At 39.9% G+C, this 24,214-nt stretch overlaps 1 protein-coding gene across 1 annotated transcript in view; it reads left to right on the plus strand.

Moving 5' to 3' along the window:
- The window catches only part of b4galnt4a (beta-1,4-N-acetyl-galactosaminyl transferase 4a), a 156,430-nt gene that overhangs the window by 48,817 nt on the left and 83,399 nt on the right, over nt 1–24,214 (plus strand). The window contains exon 2 of the mRNA XM_077568374.1: nt 16,463–16,575. Coding sequence (XP_077424500.1) covers nt 16,463–16,575 — 113 coding nt within the window. The remainder of the gene's footprint in view (nt 1–16,462; nt 16,576–24,214) is intronic.

Consider the following 24,214-nt stretch of genomic DNA (forward strand, 5'->3'; position numbering starts at 1 on the left):
ACAGATCTGGAAAACTATTTGGATCATACCCCCCGCCCCTTTTAATTTTATTTTTTTTTTGCTGTTTGAGTCACACTGGAACAATTCCACAGTTCCAAATTGCAAATGCAAATAGTAGCCTACTTATCCTGATGACGTTTATCATGAACAAGAGACTGCACCCCCCCCCCCCCCCCTCAGAAAAAAACTCACACAAATGTGACTTTAGTTTTTTTTTGCAAGATAGATATAATATACTTTCTCGCTTTGCCGTTTAGCCACAAATGAGCCATTCCCTTCATCGTACATAAAAAAAAAATCTAATGGTCCAGTTGTCTTCCATCATCCTCTGCAAACCAGGAAGTAAACCCTAACATATGGACTGACAAAAAAATAAAATAAAAAATGCATATATGTTATGTCCCCCCACCCCCTTTCCTTGCAATGAACGAGGGCGTTGGGATAAACTTAGTCATAAGCGTTGTGACTACATATATTTTCCAAAATTCTTTCACTGAATAATACATGAATCTTACTGACAAAATGGCAGACGTGGAGGACCAAATGTTCAATTTGGTGCTTTGGTATATTTTCAAATTGTTCTGCCTCTGGTGAGGTCTGTGCTCTACCGAGCTGTGATTGTACTCCCCCCTGCTGCATTCAATCCTATATTTGCTGTCCTGCTGCTTGCTTGCTAAAAAAAAGAAAAAAACCGTAGAATAACTCCTCTGCTTACTTTTTTTTTTTGCTTAGGTTAACATTTTGCCTTACATTTGACTTATTCACAATCACTCCTTTTCCTTTCCTTAATCACAGAAGCACACCTTTTACCGTCAAATGGTGGCCAGGGCTTATCTGGGCTCTGCTGCCAAACATCCATTCCACGCCACCATCCTCATCTCTTCCGTCCACACTCCTTTCAGCCCTCATCTTCTGGTCCTTCTTACCTCTGCGCTTGCTTCTCCTTTCTCCTTTTCTTTCCAATTTCCTCTGCTCAAATGAGATGTTGTGCACAGAGGAGAGTGTGCACATTCCTTATCACTGGCTCCTGTGGGGGTATTAGGCCGAGGAAATGGGCCCGTAATGAAACCGAGAGCATCACCGTGCAAACACACGCGAGGCAGGTCGGTTAGCGTTTGTGTGTCCGTGTGCATGCACATGCTAGCTTGAGAGTGACTGATTAAGGTCATCCACTTTCTCGTCTCATTACTTTTGCAGCACTTCTCTCATCCTGTCTGGCTTCCTCACGCTCTCCTTTTTCTGTCTCCTACCAATCCTATCTACTCATTGTTCCTGTTTCTTGGTTGGTCTTCGTTTTTCGGCCTCTACCTCTCTCTGCTCGTTTTTGTTCGACATGCTAAATTGTGTGTCAACAACGCACCCTTGATTATGTTTCTATTTTCTTTTGGATCATCATAATAAGTCAGACACTTTATATATATATATATATATATATATATATATATATATATATATATATATATATATATATATATATATATATATATATATATTTATTTATATAGCACAAGGAAGTTATCTCATGTTATCACTTAACATGGAAGCGAGTGTACAAGCACATTCCTCACTTTTTGGAAAATAACCTAACCCCACAAAATCAAGCAGTATACTGGCCAGCAGGGCAAAAAAACAAAAACAAGGTTGAGTGTGTGCTTTCACTGCTTCACTCATAACACCTATCTTACTGCTGCCACCTGAATGCAAAATATTGATGGTTCTTCTCTTTATTTATTCAGCCTAGGTCGTCTACCGCCTGTTGAAAATATTAATAGCTCCCCAGAAACTTCTAAAGTATAAGTCATGATCAAATATTTGTTTTAAAAAGGGAAATAAAACATGGCATTGTAACTTAAGGCGCCATCGTGTTGGATTGTTTACAATTCTGCTCAAACGTAGCCTGTCATAAAACAGGCGTAGTGCTTATCACATTTAGGAAAGGAACTGTAGCTTGCAGCACATTGTAGATGCTAAACATTGACACAGGTATAACAGAGCGTGCACAACATTTTTTAAAAAATGTTTTAAATTTGTTGTTTCACATTTTTCAGGAATTGAACTCATATCACCAACATTTCAAGTGGCGGATGAGGGCTGGCTCACTGCATGAGACAAAGCTGCATCTAAAATAAGCTAATTTTAGAACAACAAGAATATACTGTATGAATATGAATATAATTCTTGATGCTTCGGGTATTTTTCCGAAAGCATGTCTCAGACATTTTATTTAAAGATATCTGCAATCTGTTTAAATTGTGAAAACATGCATAATATGTCTCCTTTAACAAAATTTTTAACTATTATGGGCCAATAAATCTGACATAAGGTAATATGAAGCTGATGAATATAAGTTCAACGCTAGGTATTGTTCAATGTTAGTATGCAGATACTGTAGTTTGTGGCAGGGGCGGCATTGCCGTGTGTGACTGACCTGACTGACTTGATCCGTTTCCTCTTCAACTTAAACTTCGGGCATCCTGGCTGCCCTCGGTGATCGTTTTAACTTTGACCATGACTCATTCACTGGGAGAATGATTGGTTGCCCAGAGAAACGCATTCTCTGGTGCGTCACGAAAGAGAGCGGAGGTTTAATCTTATTGTCGTCAGCAACTCTCCTCTTCTGTGGCTTCCACTCAATGAGAAAATTACTCTTTGTTTGCACATTATGTGGTGTAAAAGGTTTTACAGTTTTTTTCTTTTTCTTCATGTAGCTGTGAAATAATGACATAATTTCACAATAAATAGGATGGGGAAAAAATCGTCCTTTCAGATCTTTTATTCATACAACTTGTGATCTATTTCAGCCAAGAACCCTACATACTATTATTAAATCCAAAAAGTCAATTTTAGTTCACCAAGAAAAAATGGAGCATTGGGGGGAACTAATTGGGTGATTAGAGGTGATCAGCGTTGGGAATTACAGTAGATGCGAGGAAAAACCATCAGACAAAAGGCTAAAAAGCAAGCTGCATGGGTAAAAAAAGAAACAGAATAAATAACATTTTGTTGCGCTCTTCATTGCTTTTCCCCAGACAAATTTAAATTAACAAACTAACAATCTCTAGTATTCTAGTATTTTTTTTCAAGTCACACAAAAATATCTATGTTCCCCACAATTAAGGTGCAAAGCTTTTGGTAACTCTATTCGTATTTTTAAATTAAAATTGTTAGTCCCTACTCATTTAGGTAGTCAGAAAAGCTCCCCTTCCCCCCAAAAGAAAAGTCAAAACAAAACCAACCATAAACAAAAAAGGTAGTTGAAGAAATGGAAGCTAAAGAAGTAGTAATACCTTTGGCCACAATACGATGCTGGATTCTAATTATGGTACAGTATAGGCACTTTTAAACTAAAAAAAAAAAGAAAAACCTTTCCGTAGTTAGAATTGCAAGTTTCCAACCGGCACTCAATCGCTGCTGTCAACATGGGGCGCATTCAGAAATTCACTCTGACTCTGGTTGGGGTGGATGGCGGGCGGAGGGATCGTGGGGGCAGCGGGGGCTGTGGACCGTTGGGGTGCCTGGCGGGTCTGCAGTGCCCCGTCCTGCTGCGTTGGGTTGGGGGCGCGGGCCGTGTTGGGGTGGGGGGCGCTCCTGCTCCTAGGTTTGCTCTCCGGCCGGTGGCCCCTGCGGGGCCCGGGGGTCGTCCTTTGGCGCTGTCGCGGCCTGGGGGGCCCTGAGGTGTTACGCTTGCTCTGTCCTGGCGGGGGTCGACGGCTCCCCTCTTTGGTGGAGATTTTTATGCATGCCAGATCCACCACACCAGCATCTATCGAAACTCAGACACAATCTCAGTCTCACAGTCTCTCCTTTGGTCTCTTGAGGTCTCCCTGATTTGTTAGAATTTAGATGTTTCTGGGGTTGGTGAAGGACTCTGGTTGGTGGCCTGGTGGGTGGTGTCTGGTCGGTGCTGGATTTCACTTTCCTTTCTTTTCTTTGGTCCTTCCTCGGGTCTCCTGACGGCCTCACGACTCTGGCTGGAAGTGTTCGGTTTAGGTGAACGGTATGGGATTTTTAATAGGTTTTAGGTGAGCTAATGAATATACACACACTCACACGCACGCACGCACGCACACACGCACATACACATACTCACCCACATACAAAAAAAAATAAAAATAAAAATAAAAAAATTAAAATAAAATAAAAAAAGAGAGCAATGATGATGACATGTCAAATCGGTAAAATTACCGAATAAACAATACTGAGCTCTCCAGGAAAAAAAAAAATAAATAAATATATATATATTAAATTCACTCTGACATTCTAATGCCACTTTTCCATTAACCTCGCACCACACGCTACCAAACCACACCGCACCTCACGAAACGACACTACACGGCCGCCATTGGATTTCCATTACAACAGGCACGCGTCGGGAAGGGTGCGGGATAATTTGAACTGTCCAAGTCAAGCTTGCACTCCTGCAGTGCGTGGGGTTCTGACATAACATTTCACGAGTGGCAAGTCGCGCCAACATTGAACTGTATTTACAATTTCATATGGACCACCATGGATGAAATGTTGCGATCTTGATTTCTCGACCGGAAGCAGTACGAGCGAGAGTACGAGCGAACACTGCACCTGTCGCAGCATAGGATGCGTTCATTACTGTTAAGGAGGTTGCCAAGCAGCGACGCATACAAGGCACAGTTATTTCCACACCCGTGTTGGACACGGTGTGATTTGGACTATGGGCTATCAAAGACTAAGTCAACCAGGCATCTGTTCCATTAAGGAGATTAAAAACATGTTGTTTTGCACCTTTTTGCTTGCCATGCGTGTACCTCTTTCCCCTGACAATCCTTTTACTATCAAAGTGGAGCTTTCAAAATGCTTTGCCAATTACTGACTAACATGCTCCCTTTTAACTTGACAGTCTCATCTTCTTTCATAACGGTTAGGTCATTTATTTATTTGACGCTTTTTTATTAAGTACAGAAAACCGTTTCCTATGGAGTTGCGTTGGCTAAATTTGTGTGTGTGTGTGTGTGTGTGTGTGTGTGTGTTTACAAAAAATACAAAACAATTGTTTAATGCTTCATCATAGAAAATTGCTGGACAATCTAAACTGTCTATCATCAATAAGGCTAGTCTTCTTCTGAGGTTCAGTTGCAGAAAAGTAACTGCCAAAACTATTTAAAAGTGCTTACATTTTTCATTATTCCCATCATATCTTGTTGAGTCTTAGATGCAACCTCTTACCTCAGTCTTCTACTTATTGCTGCACTTCTTATTTAATTTTAATTTTATCTCTTTCTATTCTGTTGTTTTTTTCTTTACTGTAAACTGCAGCTGGACGGAGTCCAGGAAAAAGTTCCCCACGGGGAAAATAAAAGTATATAGTATCGTATCGTACTGTCGTCATCGGGTGTCATCGCACACACAAACTTTCTACATTTGCCTCCATCATTCGGAGTGCTGCTTTGCGTACTAAATGTGTCTCTGCACTTGGATCATTCCTATTTCTGCCTCCTGCATGCGTGCGGCAAATTTGTCCTAGTGCTGAACCTGCTGCTTCACATCTCCTTTTCATTTCCAAAGTGTCGTTAGAGGTGTCGATCAATGGCTCCGTTTCTCGTTTGTGACCAGCATGTGCTGTTGCTGGAGGGCACAAAAAGTAACACCCATGAATAATTGATTCCAGGCAGGAATATGTGAATGTGTAAACAGACACTACATACAAAATGCAAACAGTTGCAGCAGATTGCATGGATTAATTGCCTGGCCAAGTGCTTAATGCTTATTGGGGCTGAGTCAGCCAAGATTGTTATTGGAGAATTATCGAAAACTGGGAAAATGGAATAAGGTTCACTCACAGAGCCCCCTGCCATAAAAAGGGAGAGGTGCTTGGAATAGTTTAGAAAAGAGAGACACAAGTTGCACCTTGTTATTAAAAAAAAAAAATCCTTACAACACAAATTCATTTAGAAACTGAATCACCACCACGATGGCATCAATCGGAAAATGTATGTTAGAACAAAAAAAAAAAGCACAGAAGCCACATCCCCATATGTTGAATTTGGTTGGACACTATGCTGCTTGCTGGACTTCTCCTTTGATACATGTCCCTCAGCCATGACCTTACCATGGAGGGTTTTGTGTGTCCCAATGCCAAGTCAAGTTGTCTGTGCCTTTTTGTGTTCTAACTACAGGGGTTTCACACTCCTAAGCCTCCTTGGTAAGTCTATATAGGGATGCTGGAGAGGAGGGTGCGCCGCGGAACAGTGGGCCAGCGCTACACCCTCAGCAGGGTCCTTAAGGGTGCATGGGAGTTCGGCCAACCAGTCTACATGTGCTTTGTGGACTTGGAGAAGGCGCTCGTGGCGTACGGTTTACCGAAGCCCCTGATACGAGTTGTGTTGGTCCCTGTACGGCCGGTGTCGGAATATGGTCCACATTGCTGTCAGTAAGTCGGATTTGACCCCGCCAAGGCTGCCCGATTTCACTAATTCAGTTCATACCCTTTGCAGACAGAATTTCTAGGTGCATCTGAGGCTTTGAGGGGTTTGGTGGTCTCAGTATTGCATCTTTGCTTTTTGCAGATGATGTGCTACTATTGGTTTCTTAAAACCATGATCTCCAACTCACACTGAAGTGCTTGGGATGAAAATCAGCACCTCCAAATCTAAGATCATGGTCCTCATTCGGGAAAGGATCGAAAGAACATGATCCTGGATATTGTACAAGCGGCGGAAATGAGATTCCTCCACAGGTGTCCGAAGAGAAACGGTGAGAAGCTGGGTCATCTGGGTGGGACTCGGAGTCGAGCTGCTGCTCCTCCACGTTCAGCTGAGCCAGATGAGGTGGTTCTGGAATTTGGTTAGAATGCCTCTCGGAAGCCTCCCTGATGAGGTGTTCCGGGCATTCCCAAAGGCAGCAGGCCATAGCGATGACCCAGGAAACACTGGCGAGATTACTTATCTCAGCTGGCCTGGGAACACCTCAGGATCCCCTCGGAACACTCGGACGAAGCGCCATGGTTGAGCAAAGTCTGCTAAAGCTGCTTGATTGGATGGATGGTTGCTGTCACATGTATCAGTTAACAATGAGGTAACTGATCCCTGGTAATCAGGAGTTGATGAGCTGAAAGGCTTGCAACATTGAAGCTGACAGACGGACAGTGAGGATGTAACTAGTGAAGCCCCATTTGACGTTCTCATCAGGTCCCAGGAGTGACGACACTGACCTGAGATGAAATGAAACCCAGCTGGTTCCTTCATGGCTGCTAGTGGAAGAGCAGCAGTCATAAATAGCAATGGGTGCAGTGAGGGATGGAGCGCGTTTGTCATCACGTACGGACCAAGCCGGGAGACTCCTGTGAGAAGGGAATTCATCACTGTGCAGTGATAAGACAAGGCTATTATTGTTTCTGTTCTTTTCCGCCTTCTTTCTCTTTGTATGCAGCACATCAGCTCCTTTTTTTCTCCCCTCTCATCTTTTTCTTGTCCTCCTTTCCACTCCCCGTGTTCTTCTTATCTGTAGTTTTCATGCCGTAAAGCCTTTCCATTGCTGTCCTCGTCTTTCCAGTTTTTTTTGCACTTTTCTTTCTTCATCCTCCCACCCTCACCTCTCTTTTTTTCCATCCAACTCTCCCTCTCAGCGTACAGGCAGTATAATCTTAAGTGTAATGACTCTTTGGGATGATGATCAGATAATGACCCCTCCGTGGCCTTGCAAGGGAACAATGCTCCCATATTAATGGGATGCAGGGATATGATTGAAAGCAAGATGACAAAAAAAGGGCAGAATAAATGAATTGGTCTGGGAAGGCAGGCGATTTTAGAAGTACAAATAAGACAAAGAAGCAGAAAACTACTCCAGCAATTTTACAACCACACAAGGAGAGAGAAAGGGAGAGGGGATGTTAACAGAGTAAGGTTATTTGGGGTTCATTCTTAAGTATTTTGAGGCTTCACTGTCTTCAAGTCTGGCATATCTAATGTCTCCAGATTTCCTTCGATATTCTTACTCCTCTTTCTTTGTTCTCATTGCTACCGCAAAAACAATGTCATTTTTCCCACATTTTGTTGTCGCTCATGCCTTAGGCTAGGAGACCGAAATGTTAGGCTATGCATTCACGTTTAACTGTCATATGTTGCCCGAAAGGAGGCTTTTGGTACCCGCCGACTGTCTGCTGCGCTGTCTCTCGGCTGTCATGAGCCCACAAGATGGATGAATAATCACAGAAAGGTTACGGCTAGCACCTTCGCCTAATTTGGATGCTCCGTTCTGCTCCCACTCGAACTAACGGTGTGCCTGCACATTAGCCTATTGAGATGGTGTCAGGTTGGGGCCTGGGATTGAAGACCCAAATGCAGGGAGCAAAAGCAGCCAGGCAAGGATGCAGTCAAAAAGGGAATTTAATTAAAAAAAAAAAAGGCAAACGAGGTACTTGGCAAAAATAACAAAATCAACAATGTCCAAAAACATAAGTCAAAGCAACAAATCAAACAGGAACACGGCTAAGCAAGCAAATGATGACGACTGGACATGGCATGGGTGTGACAATGACTCGACAAGAACTGAAAGAAAGCAGGGAACGAAATACACATAGTAACGAGACAAGGAGAGACACCTGGACAAGACACACGTGGCTAGGGGAGCTGATTGGGTAACACTAGGGACCGGGAAGACAAGAACAGGAGGACATGATAAAACTTGACGATACTTTGACAAAGGGAGGAAAACATGACCCATAAACAAAAACAAAACACAGATCATGACAGATGGTCCATGTTGCTTTTGTTTCAGGGTTTACAAATGTATGCAAATAAATGAGGGGTGCTCGGGAAGCATGTAGCCTCTTTGTGCTCTCTCTTAATGCTTCCCTGGTGACACATGAGCTGTGATGGTGGTTACGCGCTCCTTATCTCAGCAGCTGGGAGTGGAGCAGCCTCCTCTGGGTGTCACTAGGATTGCTTTGTGCTCTGTGTTCACACAGTGTCCGTCCGTGCACTTGCATGTGGATTCACAATGAATACCTTAGAGTCATATTTTCCCCTTCCCTCCATTCTTCCTCTAACTGCCTTGTTTTAGATTTTGTATCACTCATGGGGCATACTTTTTTCCAATTTCTTGTCTCTATGGCAACTGAGTGTTGAGATGAAAAGGATCTTTTCACCCCAAAAGAGATCTTGAGGTGTTTGAAAAATATGTTTTAATTCATAAATTAGAGGCATTGTAGAAGGCTGTATGACTAATCTAGATCTTTTGGAAAAAATGCTAATAAAATCCTATATAGTTAGTTATTTTACTATCACAAAACTTTAAAATACTGTAGGTTGGTATCGTGTAGTGGAAAAGGAGACACTAAACTTTTGACAGTTTTAGTTCTGGTACGTCTATTAGATTAGATTAGGTAACCTTTATTAGTGCCACAATAGGAAAATTAGCATTGTCGCAGTAGCGATAGTGGTTTCAGGAAACAAACAACAACAACAAAAAAAGGAAAAGGGAATGGTATGCAAGGAAAACAGAACATGTACCCATTTTACGAGCACAAGCACATTAACATAATAGACATGAAAATTGTACACTGTGCAGAGGTAAGAGAGGTTCATAAAGTGATTCCTAAACGACATTCTGATGTTAGCGCTGTTAGCCACGTCTTCGGAAATATGCTAAACTCTGTTCTTTGCGTAAATGATTCAAGATTATTTCTTAAGGTTTTCTTAATATCTGGTCTAATATTCTCAACACACTGGTCTGAAATATCAGATTTGCATCTCAACAGTTTCCTTAATCAGTCACATTGATAATGGCCCAATGCAATGCACACACTTGTCTTTATGTTGCCATGTAGCATAAAATCAGTCGCTTAATAGACAAGAAATGCTGGTTGTTGTAAAGCTTTTGTGCATTTGATTACTCAAAATCTTTCTTCATGTTCGTAGTAGTAAAGACACATTGACAGAAAACTAACTATTGAGCTGCCTTGTAAATATATCATGAGAAGCTTTTTACACACTAGCTTTTAGTCTGAATGGAGCACCCGAATGTTTGTTAACTCTCTAATGCAAACGTTATTGATTGTATTTATCAGATGAGCTCTAAAACAATACTCTCCCTCTACCAGTTTGTATGGGTGTGATTGTGGTTGTACTCCATCACTGCAATCAGGTCATTCCACTTTGTGTCTGGCTGCCTATTAATCGTTGAGTGCACTGCGCCTTGGGGCTTTGATCGTATGTTTGTCTTCAACCAAAGCTCCCCCCTTTTTGATATTTGAATGTTCCCTAAGTGGAAGCTTTAGTGAGTTATTAGTGCAATGCATAACATTGTGGAGGAGCCTTGAGGAATAAGGATGGAGGGTGGGTCCTCATTTGCCATGACCCACATTACAACACACAAGGCATTGCTTGTTCTTGCTCTAGAAACACTTTATATTGCACCACTCCACATTAGATATCCCTTATTATTTGTTTGCATCCAAATTCCACAGCTAGCTGTATCTTCAAGTGCTCTCACTTTCCTCAAGAGGTTGTGTGAACTGTATGGCCAGAGAGAGCCTTGCCCATTCATCAGTGTCACGGCAGCACTCCACTTGCCTTCATTACTGTCTGGTTAATGGCACACATCAGTGCAGTTTATTTGCTATAATTAGCCATCCCTGTTTGGCTAACACTGCCCTATGCTGCCCCCTGCCACAATCACACCATGCTGTTTGTGTTCATGAACCCATGACTGTTAGGCCCTGAAAAAAAAAACACTCTAACAGCTACACTGGATTTCAATTTGACATCTCGCATGCCATTAGCCATTAGCCTTGTAAAACTTTATGAGCTCTTGTGCTATTAAAAGCAGTCTATTGTAAAAGGCAGCAGGGAGAGAGTGCAAGACTCAATTAACGTTAAATAATTAGTTATGGAATTATCAGGCAACAAAACGGCTGTTTGAGGTTCTGTTCGTCTTTAAACTCAGGGTGTTTGCTTTACTCCACAAGTTCTCCACCATTAGCAACACTTATTTTAATATTCTCGTCCGAAGTCTCTTGGAATCCCTGTCCTTGCTCCCCACTGCCTCATGTCCCTTTCCCACTGTTGTTTTTAAAAGCTTAAAAAAAGAGAGCTAATTTTACCACAACCTTACTCAGCTTCAATGTTGCTAAGGAGGAAAGGAAGGAAATGTTTTAAGTACTTAGCAGGACTGCAACTTACGTCAGTGAGATGAAGTTACAGTGTGGTATAGATGAGTGCAAGAGAAGATCGGCTTTGTCAATAATTTATTTAAAGTAAAAGTATACTGTTTGTTGTAACCTTATTCTCTCTCTAAGATGTTTTCCTCGCCTCCCCCCATCATACTTCCAAACTTGCTTTACTCAGTCAGTGTGGTCTCATAGAAGATAGGTCTGCATGCTCTCACACAGAGCAAAGTCTAACATGTTGCTATCAGGAATATCCCAAGAGTTGAATTAATTACTTAATACATTAAGCACAGCATGACTAATAAGAAGCTTTTAATGATGTCCTAAGTGAGGTATAATTCTTGTAGTGCCAATGGTTACAGCAGCATTTTTGAGACAATCCCACACAGGGGCCTGACCCAGAAACTCACTTTGAAACTAGCGAATCACTTTCACAGTGAGAAAGGACATAAGAGAGGAGTACAAAATAAATGTTGCTCAGGTTCGGACTTTTGTGCACAAGGTTAATTTCAATTTGAATAAAACAAGATTAATTTTAAGATCAGAATTGTTTTATTCTCCATAATGAATGGTAATACAATGAAAACAACACAATTGGGCTATGTTTACACTTTTTGTCAATGCCAAAGTGTGTGCTGTCAATGTATACCATTTTATAACGGGGCCAAACATACGTTTACCCGTGAAAGATAACTACCAGTTCCCATATACACGGTCCTACATTAAGCCTTTTTGGGAAAGGGCCACCATGAGCCATGTTGTAGCGGCTTTGTAAGAACTGGCACTGGTCATGTTTATTCTTGATAAAATACAAGAAGTTTCAATGATTGCTTCATGTTTAGTGTTTTTATACAGTATTGTTTAAGCTTTTAAGAAAATGTTACTTCTGTGTTGTTAGATTTTTGTTTTTGCATGTTTGGTATGCTTTTGTATTATGAAATCTAGCTGAATATTTAACATTTGTGAGAATTTTTTTTTGTAGAAGATTCTTCAGTACCTGTAGCCTTGGTGTCATATAAACCACACAGAAAGAGCCAAATGAGGACCTTAATTGTGCTCACTACACTTCACCATGGTGCCATGACAGTGTGTAAAATTCCCACCAGGTTTGAATTATAGGAAGATGCTCATCAGAATGTAATGACCTAGGGCCTAAGTATACCTTCAACCTTTTGGCTTCCGCTTTTGGATTATTATTATTTTTTAATGTGTGTTCAGTTTTTCAAACTTCAGTTTTCATACATTTTTACACCTTTCTGCCTTTCTGTCAAATCTCTGACATTTCTTTGGGCAATTTTATGGACATATAGTAATTTTGGAATTTTTTTATGGCTATTTTGGACATTCTTTCTGCCTTTTTTTTTTGCTAACAATTTTTCTAACATTTTTTGCTTTTCGAAGATTTTCTTTCCTGCCTTTTACAAAATAAAGTTTCTCACTTTTTTGGCAATTTTGTGTACAAACTAAATGATTGTTTTGTAAGTTTTGATAAATGAAAAAGTGTACCACATATTTGTTGTTTTTGAATGCATGAACTAAAAGCATTAACCTTACCTTTGCAATGCTAAATTTACATTTTAATAACTTGATGAAGACTTAGCTACAATGATTAAAAAAAAATTATCTCTACTCTGCCCTCTAGCTACAGGCAACATCATTTACTGCTGCTTGCTGCTTTTGGGCTGTGGGACATGAAAAGATTAGGCAGAACAATAGAGACGAAGCTGCTAAGTGATCAGTATTCCACATTGCCTCCTGCTGCTGGCACAACTCGTAGTCGATTGGCTTCTATTAACCTGCCAGTCAGCTATTCATTACTTCATTAGAGGTAGCATGGAAGCTTGAGGAAGTCCCGTCACAGTCCAGCAGTTGGTACGGACTCCTCCGCACTCGCTCAAGTTCACCACCTCCTCTCTCGCCCACCGACACGCTCCACCTCGAGTGTGGCCTATGAATGGAAATGTCTGGTGGTGAACTCGGCACTTTCTAGAGGCGTGAACTTCAGTGGGTGGCAAAAAAAGAGGCATACCTTTATGCATTCTACGTGTATTGCTCTTAATGCTCTTAGGTCGAATTGAGATGAACTGTCTTAGTGGCACAGTCTTATAGAGATAAATCACAGCCTAAATTGGAAAAAAAAAAGTGGTTAGAGCTGCTGCTGCAATGCTCCATGATAGAAAACGTGTACAAGCACATTTTATTCAAATATCACTATATCTTGAATATACTAAACTCTACTTTATAGTATACTTCTAGAACCTACTGTATTCCAGCTATTTAAAGAAAAATATTATTTATTTTTTGCCAACAGGTGGAGTGCAACCTTGACTGGTTGCCAGTCAAATGCCTGTGCAAAGGATACATATATAAAAACAACCTTTCATACCTACAGGCAATTTAGTTTTCTCTGATCCTATGATGTGGGAAAAAGCCGGAGTACCACTAGTCTGCTGTGCTGGCCTTCATATTAAAAAAATAAAAATAAAAATGACAAAAATCAATTCAAATTAGAAAACTGTGAAATGCATTTTCTCACACCCCCTGAAATGTTTTAATTAATAACCCTAGTTGGGATCCTAAAACATCCGATCTCAATTCTGTCCGGGACATTGCCTGTAGGGTCCCTGGCGAAGTTAATAGAAAAGTAGTTACTGTTGATACCTTTTTTTTTATCCTCCTATCCCCTTGTCGATTATTTTGTTTGCAGGTTTTTGAAATTTCAGAGATAAAATAGGCTTTGATGGAATAGCAAGCTTAGAAGCTGGAAGTGTCCTGCTGCTTTTAGGTTTCTGCTCAACAATAGATGGAGAATGAAACTAGGTATCAAGCATAGTTGGATAGTGCTTCCCTTTGATCTGGCTGAGCTTTGAAGGACCCTGGAGGCAGCACTTACACAAACGTGACCGTTGGACTACTGACTAGCAGTTTTGATAGCATGCTTCTTAAGGCTCGAGCCCTCTTGAAAGTTGCTGTCACTGAAAGCTGACTTGGCTTTCATTTCCTGGTATTACTTTTCTCTGAAAGCTTAGGCTTTCTTTTTCCAGAGTGGGTAAGAGTCAGAACACAATGCATCCTCACACAATCGGAGAATGATGGTCTAGCAGTTTGAAAAAGAACGCAATCTGAGCATGGCAATTTCCTCTGCCATTGCATTTCAGGACGTTGGTCAAATGTTTCAGATCATATCACAATTGTTATCATTGAATCAGTGAAATTGCAAAGAGGGCGAGACGAGCGTGACGGTGTTCAGTGTAGGAGGACAACAAATTATCAAAACCAAGTTATGCATGCTGGAACCCTTCCTGTGATGTTCACTCTGCTTGCAGAACATTTAATTATTGTTCCTTTGACGTACAAGCTAATATTTTCACCAAAACTTTTTTTGTTAGCGATTTTACAAATAAGCCTACTCATTTACGCTTTTGTCATAGTGGAAGAGCAGGCCACGACCCATGAAAGAATCCATTGAATTTTGAGGCACACTCTAAAAAGAAGATGGTCTCTTATTAATGATATAAATGATCATCTTCAAAATGATAGGGATACTCTCTAAAACTAAGGATGTCCTGAATAATAAATCATTATACACATTATATTGTTCATTAGAATGATAAATGGATCAAAATATACAATCAAATTCCACGACTTAGTAGAATTTAAAATAGCACAAATAATGTATAAAGTACACAACAATCTACTCTGCCACAGTACCCAAAAGCTGTTTGAAATTAGAGAGAGTCCTTATAATATAAGGGGTACAAGTGTCTACAAAAAAATTAAAACAAGAACAAATATTAAGCTAAGGTGTATTTCTGTAAAAGGTGTTCGATTGTGGAATAATTTTGTAGCTGACCTGAAAAGATGTCAGTCACTTGCTGAATTAAAAAAAAAATGTTTAAAAGCAAAGTTAAAATAATATATACTTAAATCAAACATGAGCTGTTAAAATTGTATATATGCTGTAATTTTTATGGATGTATCGGTATGAGTGTGATGAAAATTGTATATGTGAGTATGAGGATATGATTCATAAATGTATTATGGCATATGTCTACGAATTTCATGTACATATGTCGCTGGCAAATGTGCGTATGTTAAAGTGCACTTGTATATATGATTAGGTTTATACATTTCTTTTTGTTGAAATACATTACCTTATCATCAACATAAAACGAATAAGGGGTAGGACTAGATACGTTTTTAACGTCTTCCTACCCCTTTTGAACATATAAACTCTTTTATTTCTTCCTATTCTTGTTTTCTTTTTTACCTCAATTTATATTTTAGCCTTGTAATGTGATTTCTTAACTCAAAGTTAAGTCAAATTGAACCCAAGTAAAGGATGGGTCCATTTTTGACCCAACTGTTTTTAGAGTGCAGATCCATGTAAAATGGAGGGTCCAGGAAGTCTCGATTAATAGAATAGAATTAAAGTGTTCCAAGAATCCATTTTACATGTTTTTTTAATGACTATTTAAATTATTTATTGTCTTGTTGATTCATTACTATACGGCAATGTGTTGTAAACAGATGTCACTCTATGCAGTTGATTTGCTGCTGATGCTAACTGGATTTTGCCGCCTTAGTGGAGATCTGCACTCTACTAAGTGCCATTGTGGTTCTATTTAGAATGTTTGACGCGTACACACGCACTACTTCCTCCCTCCAATTCAGTCTATTCAGACTCTTTGTTAAGGAGACATATTGGAAAACCTTTAGCTCTCATTATGCTTTATAGGTCCCCTACCCGCTCTCCTCCACCTTGTCTTTTATTCACAATCTGTCCCCCTGGTGTGTGCATGCACATAGAGCATCCCCTTCTCCAGCAGGCAATAAACCACCATGTAATGTATGTAACAGCAAACAGGTAGGGGGGGGAGAGAGAGAGAGAGAGAGAGAGAGAGAGAGAGAGAGATAGAGAGAGACAGAGAGAGAGAGAGAGATCCCATCTGAACAGCAGCGGTCCTGTCAACCAAATTGGAGATGTATTGACTGGCTCTTACTTTTGTCCTTTTTACTTTGATTCGATCATCCACAATAATGCGAATTGTCACCATTTTTAGGTGAGAAAATTGTACTCTACTAATGTCCACCTCCCCATCATGCTTTCTTTTATTGTTTTTATTGGTGTTCTCCTCCTTGAATTTGTACGGCTTTGATTTTTAGACCATAAAAATGATGATAATAAAGATAAACATAATCAGGATTGCACTTTATCTTCATTACCACCCTCATTACACTAAGTTGATTAAAATGGAGCTGACAATGATGGCAGCCATGCTCGCCAGCTTTCTAAGCAGTGTCCATGTTTTTTTTCTCTAGATGGAGAGAGACAGACGGAGGGCTCAGACACCAGCCGCAAGCGGGACACTCGCTCCTCAACGAGCCACCACAAGAGTGAAGACACCAGCGACAGTAGAGAGGATGAAGCGGCGGTGAGTCTCTCTCGTACGCATTTGTTTGTGGTCTTTTCTTTTCACTGTCAGCTGGGACAGGTTCCAACTCACCTGTGACCCTGATTAGAATAAACACTACAGAAAGCACCTGTATAGATGGATGAATGCAAGGACGGAGGTAAAATTTTGTTTTTGAATCCAGGCGTCATTTTTATGTACTGCTTAACTTGTTCAGAGTCATTGGGAAGCTGGAGCCTATCCCAGCTGACTTTCGTCAAGAGGAAGGGTAACCTGGACTGGTCACCACTAATGTATGGGATTCGTTATGTAACCCTCCTAAATATGAGAGTTTTCAATGAAGCAAACATTCATGTTTTGGAAAAGTGGGCAAAATCTGGAATACTTGAAGAGAACCCGCACAAGCACATGCAAACTCCAGATATTAAGCCCGGAACAGAGAATCAAACCCCAAACCTAAAAACGGTGCAGCACACGTGCTAATCAACTTGGCCCATTGTGCTGCCCACAAACGATCAATCACATTAAAAAATATTTTTTAATAATAGTGACTGATGGAGAATCATGGATCTAACAAACATGAAAATCAAGCCTTTTCATATTCACACATTCAAGTGTCATATATTCAAATTTAATTCAGTGTCAAAAGATGTGTAATCAACCAAATATATTCCTTGTCTAGAGACGCAAAGTGGATTGCTGTTTCTTGGACGTATTAGCTTAGTTTCATCAATACTATTTTCCTATTCCATAACCTTTAACCTTTAAACTGTAAGTACGACATCATTCATCCTTTCCTTCATTTCCTATAGCGCTTGTCCTCATTAGCCTTGCGGATGAGCCGCAGCCTATCCCAGCTGACTTTGGCTAAGAAGTGGGGTAGCACACTTTTACACTAACTACTAGGTCATGTAGGAGGTGGTATAGTCAATTCTCTCCTTTTTCTCAACCAAGTCTGAGCTAATGAGTCCAAAGGGGGATCTGATTTAAGAGTCAGCTGTTGATGTACTGTATCCCCTACATCTGACAATGTGGCACAGTGTATCGTCCTTCTAATTAACCAAACGCAACAGCATATTCATGTATTCATTTTCTAAGCTTGACACAGTTGAAGCTGACTGACAAACGCTGAGGATGCCGCGTGCTGTATTTCGTGAAATGTATTAGTCCTCAAAACTGATTTTGAAAGGACATTTGAGGAAATGCGTTGAAGAGATAAGAGTCGTGAAGAGAAGGAGGGATGCTCGGAACGGAGCGTTAAATTCCTGTTTGTGACGGCCAAACGGATGAGTCAGTCTTGTGCGACCGAGCTGAGGCATTCATAAGAATTGTGCTGAAGTCACTCAAATGTGCCATAAAGTTAATACATACTGCAGTTTAATCATTTTAAATGTATCACTTTGTCATTTGCGCACAGAATGGCTGCCTCAGATAATGATTACTGTAAGGCTCATTCTTCAGTTGGACACATTGCACAACTATACAGTAATGCACATCTTGGAATTTCTTATTTTTTTACTAAGAAAAGGCAGCTCTGTATATTGAATATGGAGAGAATTACCTTCCTCATTCTGTTAGTGTGCCATGTGTCAATGTTTGCCACACATTACCATGTTTAGTGTTAAGTATAATCTCAAATAACCGATGCTGTCATTGGCATCAGTCCTTGCCATTGATGCAACAGTATAAGTGGCAGGTGGTGCAACTTATACTTGCGAGAGACAATGTCAAGAAGGCAAAGTTTGGTGGAGGACCCAGTTGCAGGGAAGCAGGGCAAGGAGGCAAAGGTGATGTACAAAAAATGACTTTAATTACTACAAAACAAAAGCGAACTCCAAATGGCAAGAGAAAACAAAACGTGGGAAGGACAACAAGGCAAAAACTGGTAGCATGACGGGAGAGAAATGACAATGAACCGACACAGACAGAGGGGAGACAGGAGACTAAACACACACACGCTAATGACACAACAAGACACACCTGGGGCAAGACACAAGTGGCTGAGGGCACTGATTGGTTGACACGAGGAAGGGCGGGATTACACTTAACAAGACCAAGGGGGAGACACAAGGAAAAACAGAACCCAAACATGACAGACAGCAAGACAAAAATAAAAAGTGTTTAATTCTACTATGAATTCTCAGTCCTAAGAGAATTTTGACGAATGTCACACACTTATTATTATTATTAAAACACTGTTTTAAATGATGAAAATCTCATTTAAAATGAGTCAAATAACAGTGATTAAATCACAGACATCACTGAAGATTTGAAGTGGTGACATCCTTTGCTGCAATATTTTTTTTGCATTCTCTATGTTATCTTGACTTTCCGTTTTGATGGCCACAGCTTGGCCCTCAGTGTTTTTTTTTAAATTCACAATATTTACCATGAGAAAAGTGAAACTGAAGCGACTTGATCAGCATCATTAATTGTGTTTAGTCTTTCCACTGTATTTACCTTTCCTAACGTGCCTGCTTAATATTTGTCTGCTGAGCCTAAAAATTGTATTCATTCCAACAACTACAACACTCTTGATGCCCATTCACTGTAAACTTTTCGACTTTAAATGCACGCGTGTTTGCTTGTGCGTAACTGTAAAGTATGCCATCATAGGTCATGTGCACATGACCTATGATGGCATATTTTACAGTTGTCTCTAGTTGGCAGCTCACACAGCAACATCGTCCAGGGGATGAAACTAACTATTAGAGTATTCCTGTGAGAGTGGTCCATTTTTTCAAAATGTCACTGCCAAAGGTCAAAGCTGTTCACATTCTGGGGCTTGAATGTCAGACGGCAATTGCGTGCATAGTGTATGTGCGCGTGTGTTTGTCTCTAAGGGAGTGGGAGACACAAGGCAAGAAATTATTCTGTGTGTTTAATGTACTGTTATATGGGTCAGGGGGACAGAGCCCCCTCTTCCGTATTTGCTTAGTCTAGTGTGCTATATTTATGCTCATGCTTTAGCTCATGTTCAACATTTCACACAATGGAAACATGTTAGCATGGATGGATGACAATAAAATGCCTGTAGTTGCACACACTTGAAATCAATATATACATACCTTAAAGATGGATTGAAAAATATCAAATAGTTTCTCAAAAAAGGTTTAGAGTAGTTTAGTCACTTTATTTTTTTTCCTGGGGAGTGGAAGAAGCAGAGACTGCAAGTTACATGTTGAAAGGTGAGCAGAGAATGGAGAAGATCTCAGGTAATAATGTTATATTCTTCTTCACTTAGCTGTCAAAGATTCACACAGAAAAGCATGTTCACTTTCACATGTGTTTGGTAAAAGATCAATGTCAAAAAATTAAAACTCAATAGGGCAAATAAGAACTCTTGCTCTATTTTTGTAGATAGTAGTTGCAGAAATGCTGGCATATCCTAATTTGTGTGCAGGCGCAAGCCTCGTTGCCCAGTTTGGGAATTTGGCTGACCGCTCTGTGCCATGCTGGGCATTTTGACATAGCAAGAGTGTGAGAGGAGCCGCTGTGAGTAGCAGCGAATGGAATCTGCCCATAATGATGCAAATCAAAATGCGGTGGCTTCCGTGTGTCTGCAAAATTACCAACACACGGTCTAACCAGCCTCTGCGTAGACTCGCAACACGCCTCATGCCGGACTTGTGTCGCTCATGAAAATGGCCCCAAGACTCATTTGTAACTAAGGTAATAATTCCATTTTGTGTCCTGAGATCTAGCATGGATAAAATAGTATGTCCTTTTTGCTCTTCTACAGCTTTCATCCATTCATTCATTTTTATACTGCTTTTATAAACATTTATCCAAAGAATAAGAGGTTATGGGTGAGCTTGAGCCTATTGGGAAGTGGCAAGCACCCTGGACATACGCATGCAAACATGCAGAAAGGCCCAAGCTGAAAATTCAAAACAATTCAACTTGCTAACCACATTTACTACATTACCACAACAAATGTAACCAAATCTGATAAGATGGAACACTAATTAAGTGTCTGAACATATTAAATTGTATTTTATAACATCTAGCATAATACATATCTTAGACTCAATTTAAATGACTTCTTACCATGCATACATATTATACATTTGATTCCAATTAGATGAGATTTTATTAGCTACTTTTTTTTCAAATGCTCTTGTCAAGGTTCTGATTCTCTCTGTGATTTCATCTAATAATTCTAGTTGGGCCTGATTCTAGAAAGTGCATACGAAGGCGAGACAAGAAAACTAAACCACACACAAAAAAAAAACAACAAAATGTTAAAAATATTGAAACCGAACCAATTATATGCGGGATTCCACTGTATATCATAGATAGACAGAGCCAAGGAAACCAACAATAAAAGAAACTCAAAACATAAGTCAGATACTTACAAAATAAAAATCAAGACTCCTGTGAACACCCTTTGACAACATGTCACATCCTTGTTTCATCCCAGTATCCCAACAAAGTATGATTTTTATATTTAGCTGTAAACTGACTTTAGTTTGGACATTGTTTTAACCCCTTGCCTTACCTCGCTCAAAGTAAACATGGTGAAGCTGCATTTAACTGTTATGCTGCACACAAATGGAATAAGCTGCCAACAGAAGTGAAGTCAGGCCTGAGTGTAAATGTTTTAAAATCCAGGTTAAAACTTTTACCTTTGATTAAGGTTTTTTAAACATTTTTAAATTCGATTTTTTTTTCTTTTAGTCATTTTAGAAAACTGCTTTTAAAGTGTACTGTTAATGTGTTTACAACATTGTCAATGTATGTTCTTTTATAATTTTTTCATAAGCTACTTTAGTTATTTTCTGCTTCGCTTCTGAATGCCATTAACTGTTGTTTGTTGATGCTTATGCATTAGATGTTGTCTTTGCTTGGGTGAAGCACATTGAGTTGCTTTGTGCCATAGAAATTAAACTGCCTTGCCTTTGCCCTTGCTTTAAAGTTGTTACACAGTCTCACCATGCAGAATCATTTTCTGCCTGTTATACTTTGTTTTTGTGTGCAATGTTTCCCCCATTTCATTTATTTTATTGTATTATTTTTTTATTTTTATGGAATTCATATTTCAAAACTTATTTAGTAGAGAATAAAAACAAGGTGATAAATACTGTAACTTATAGAACCTTGGGCTATTTACTTGTTTCCCCCCTGAAATGGCAGTTCTTGCACTACCACAATGCTACGCTGGGTATGCCTCAAGATCTGTGAAAACTGTTTGCCAGAGCTGCAACTAATTATAGTAAGTGAAGGAAAAATCACATTCGCTATCACTGAGGTGAGAGTATGAATACTTTGCACAGCAGCTCTGTCAACATGTCGCAATGATGCAGCTAATTTTAGTGTCGCCAAGAAGGCCCCTAACAATATCTGTGTTGAGTTTAGTCATGCCATGTTTTTATAGCGACAGTTCTGTCAGTAACTCTAAAAATAGGCAACTTTTGTATTTATACGATTCCTTTGAAAACATGTTATAGCATTATGATACTATTTAAAATTAATAATACAAAAAAAAATCCCTCAGTGGAAGTGTTATTTAAACTTATTTTCTCCTTTGCATATCTCAAGAACTTCAGTAGCGCTTTCTAAGGATTTGGTCTCATGACTGAGCTTTTATGCTTTGAAACTAAGATGTTTAAGATGTTCCAAGGACACTCTCGCACACTCTATCACATTTTTTCAAGGAGGAAGACAAAACAATTTTAAACTAAAGTATTTTATAAAAAACTTACTACAAACGATTGTGATTGATTTTGATTGTCATTGATTTATCAACATCATCACTATGATTCATTTACAGCGTAGCCCAAAATTAAACATGACCTTTTCACATTTTCAGTCAAAGTGAATTTCTATTTGGGAAGGATAAGGGGTACTCCGTTGTACGCTTGAGTGACTTATAGTCCGAAAAATACATTATTGGCCAATTTAAAACCTTATGTTCAATATCTAATAGATGGCAATTAGTTTCTTTAAATAAATTCACGGTAAATGTCACCATGTTGTAAAGGCTCTTATTCGCCCATGACATGAACAGGAAGAATGTATTCACTTGCTAAAGTGAACATTGGATGACACCTCCAAGTAGAACCAGAGAGGGAGCCAGGTGTTAATCTTGGAATAGAATGTTGCGGCCCCTTAGCCTTAGGCACCCTCCCTTGCATTATGGCCTATTAGTAATGCATATTGAGATGTATCTTGGTTAGTAATAGTGGGAGTCTAATTATGTCCCACAGGATACAATCTACACTGATCTAGTGGATATTAATCATTTTTGAAAGTATTTCTTGGCTCCTTTTCAGGGCAAAGTACATCTGTGTACTCAAGGTGTGAAAGGCAAAGTGACTCGCCAAATATTCTGAGAGTATATGTACACAATTGAAGATTCTCTATTTTCAAATAAATGTGAAGATATCCATTTCTCTGTTGCAGCTATGTGTTGATTTGGATCAAAAATGAGCTTCATCTTAAAATTGGTCCACCATGAAGTATTCTAATAATACAGCACACCCATAGACTATTCATCCAGCCATCCGTTTTCTTCCCTAAATACTAATCAGGGTCGCAGGCTATTTTGTTGAGAGGTGGGTACAGTCTGGGCTAGTTGCCACTTGCCAGTCAGTCACAGGACACTATTAGACAAACACACATTCACGTTCATACTTTTACGTACAATGCGGAAGGAGTAACAGCAATTTTCCCACAAGCGTGTGTCGATCTTAGAGTCAAAACATGAATTGGTTACTATGCGGCAGAAGTGCATGGCAGCTTCATTTAGACTGTATATAGCACATTTCATACACACGGCAACTCAATGTGCTTCACACAAGCAAGGACACAGCACCTAAAAGTATTTACAAACACAACAGCTAGCAACATTCAGCAGCAAAGCAGTGAAAATTTAAAAAGTAGCGTACTTGCTTTTCATATTTTATCAACTACAAACATGCCCACTAACCTGTTATACATTCTAAAATATTTATCACTGAAGAAAAATGCCCTTATTTTTCACGTTGATAAATCATGTGCTGCCGCACATTATGTAAAGTACGAAGGCCAGCCATCCTTCTTCCAAGTTACCGACACCCAGGCCAAGGTCAAGATCTACAACCATGTTTACGAGGACATGGCATTTGAGGGAGGGGAGAACAGTTACAGATTTTTTTCTAAACACTATTCAAAAAAACGTCTTCACTATTGTCTCTAAACAGGCATTTTAATCATTGTGGCAATTTTACAGCGACACATAAACTGCCGAAAGCCATGGCACTTTGTTAACCTCCAGTTGCTTTCAGGGCTGTAAATTTGACCACAGCATATCTCCCCGGCCTTGTTGATATTTTATGGCCGATGGGAGGTAGCGGTAGTCTGTGACAGATCCTGAGCCTGACGAGGGGCAGGCAGCCGGAACTGATTAGTAAATAAACACACAATGTATCCTGGATGCAGTGCTAGGTTACAGAATTGGCATGATAACGTAATTGCTTGGCTTCCAAATGACCTTAGGGATGAGCAACAGGACTCATTTCTGCAGGTACCGCGTACATTTTGCATTTTAAATATTGTCATGCTCTGAAAAGTCAGTTCAGTGGCAGAGCTCTCTTCTCCCCTGCTGGTTGGTTGATGATTGGATCTGCAGCCAGCCAAGTGGAAATGAATGTCCCATGAGGCGTTCGGTCCGTCAGCC

The sequence above is a fragment of the Vanacampus margaritifer genome, chromosome 6 (assembly GCF_051991255.1).
Source record: "Vanacampus margaritifer isolate UIUO_Vmar chromosome 6, RoL_Vmar_1.0, whole genome shotgun sequence".
Lineage (NCBI taxonomy): Eukaryota > Metazoa > Chordata > Actinopteri > Syngnathiformes > Syngnathidae > Vanacampus > Vanacampus margaritifer.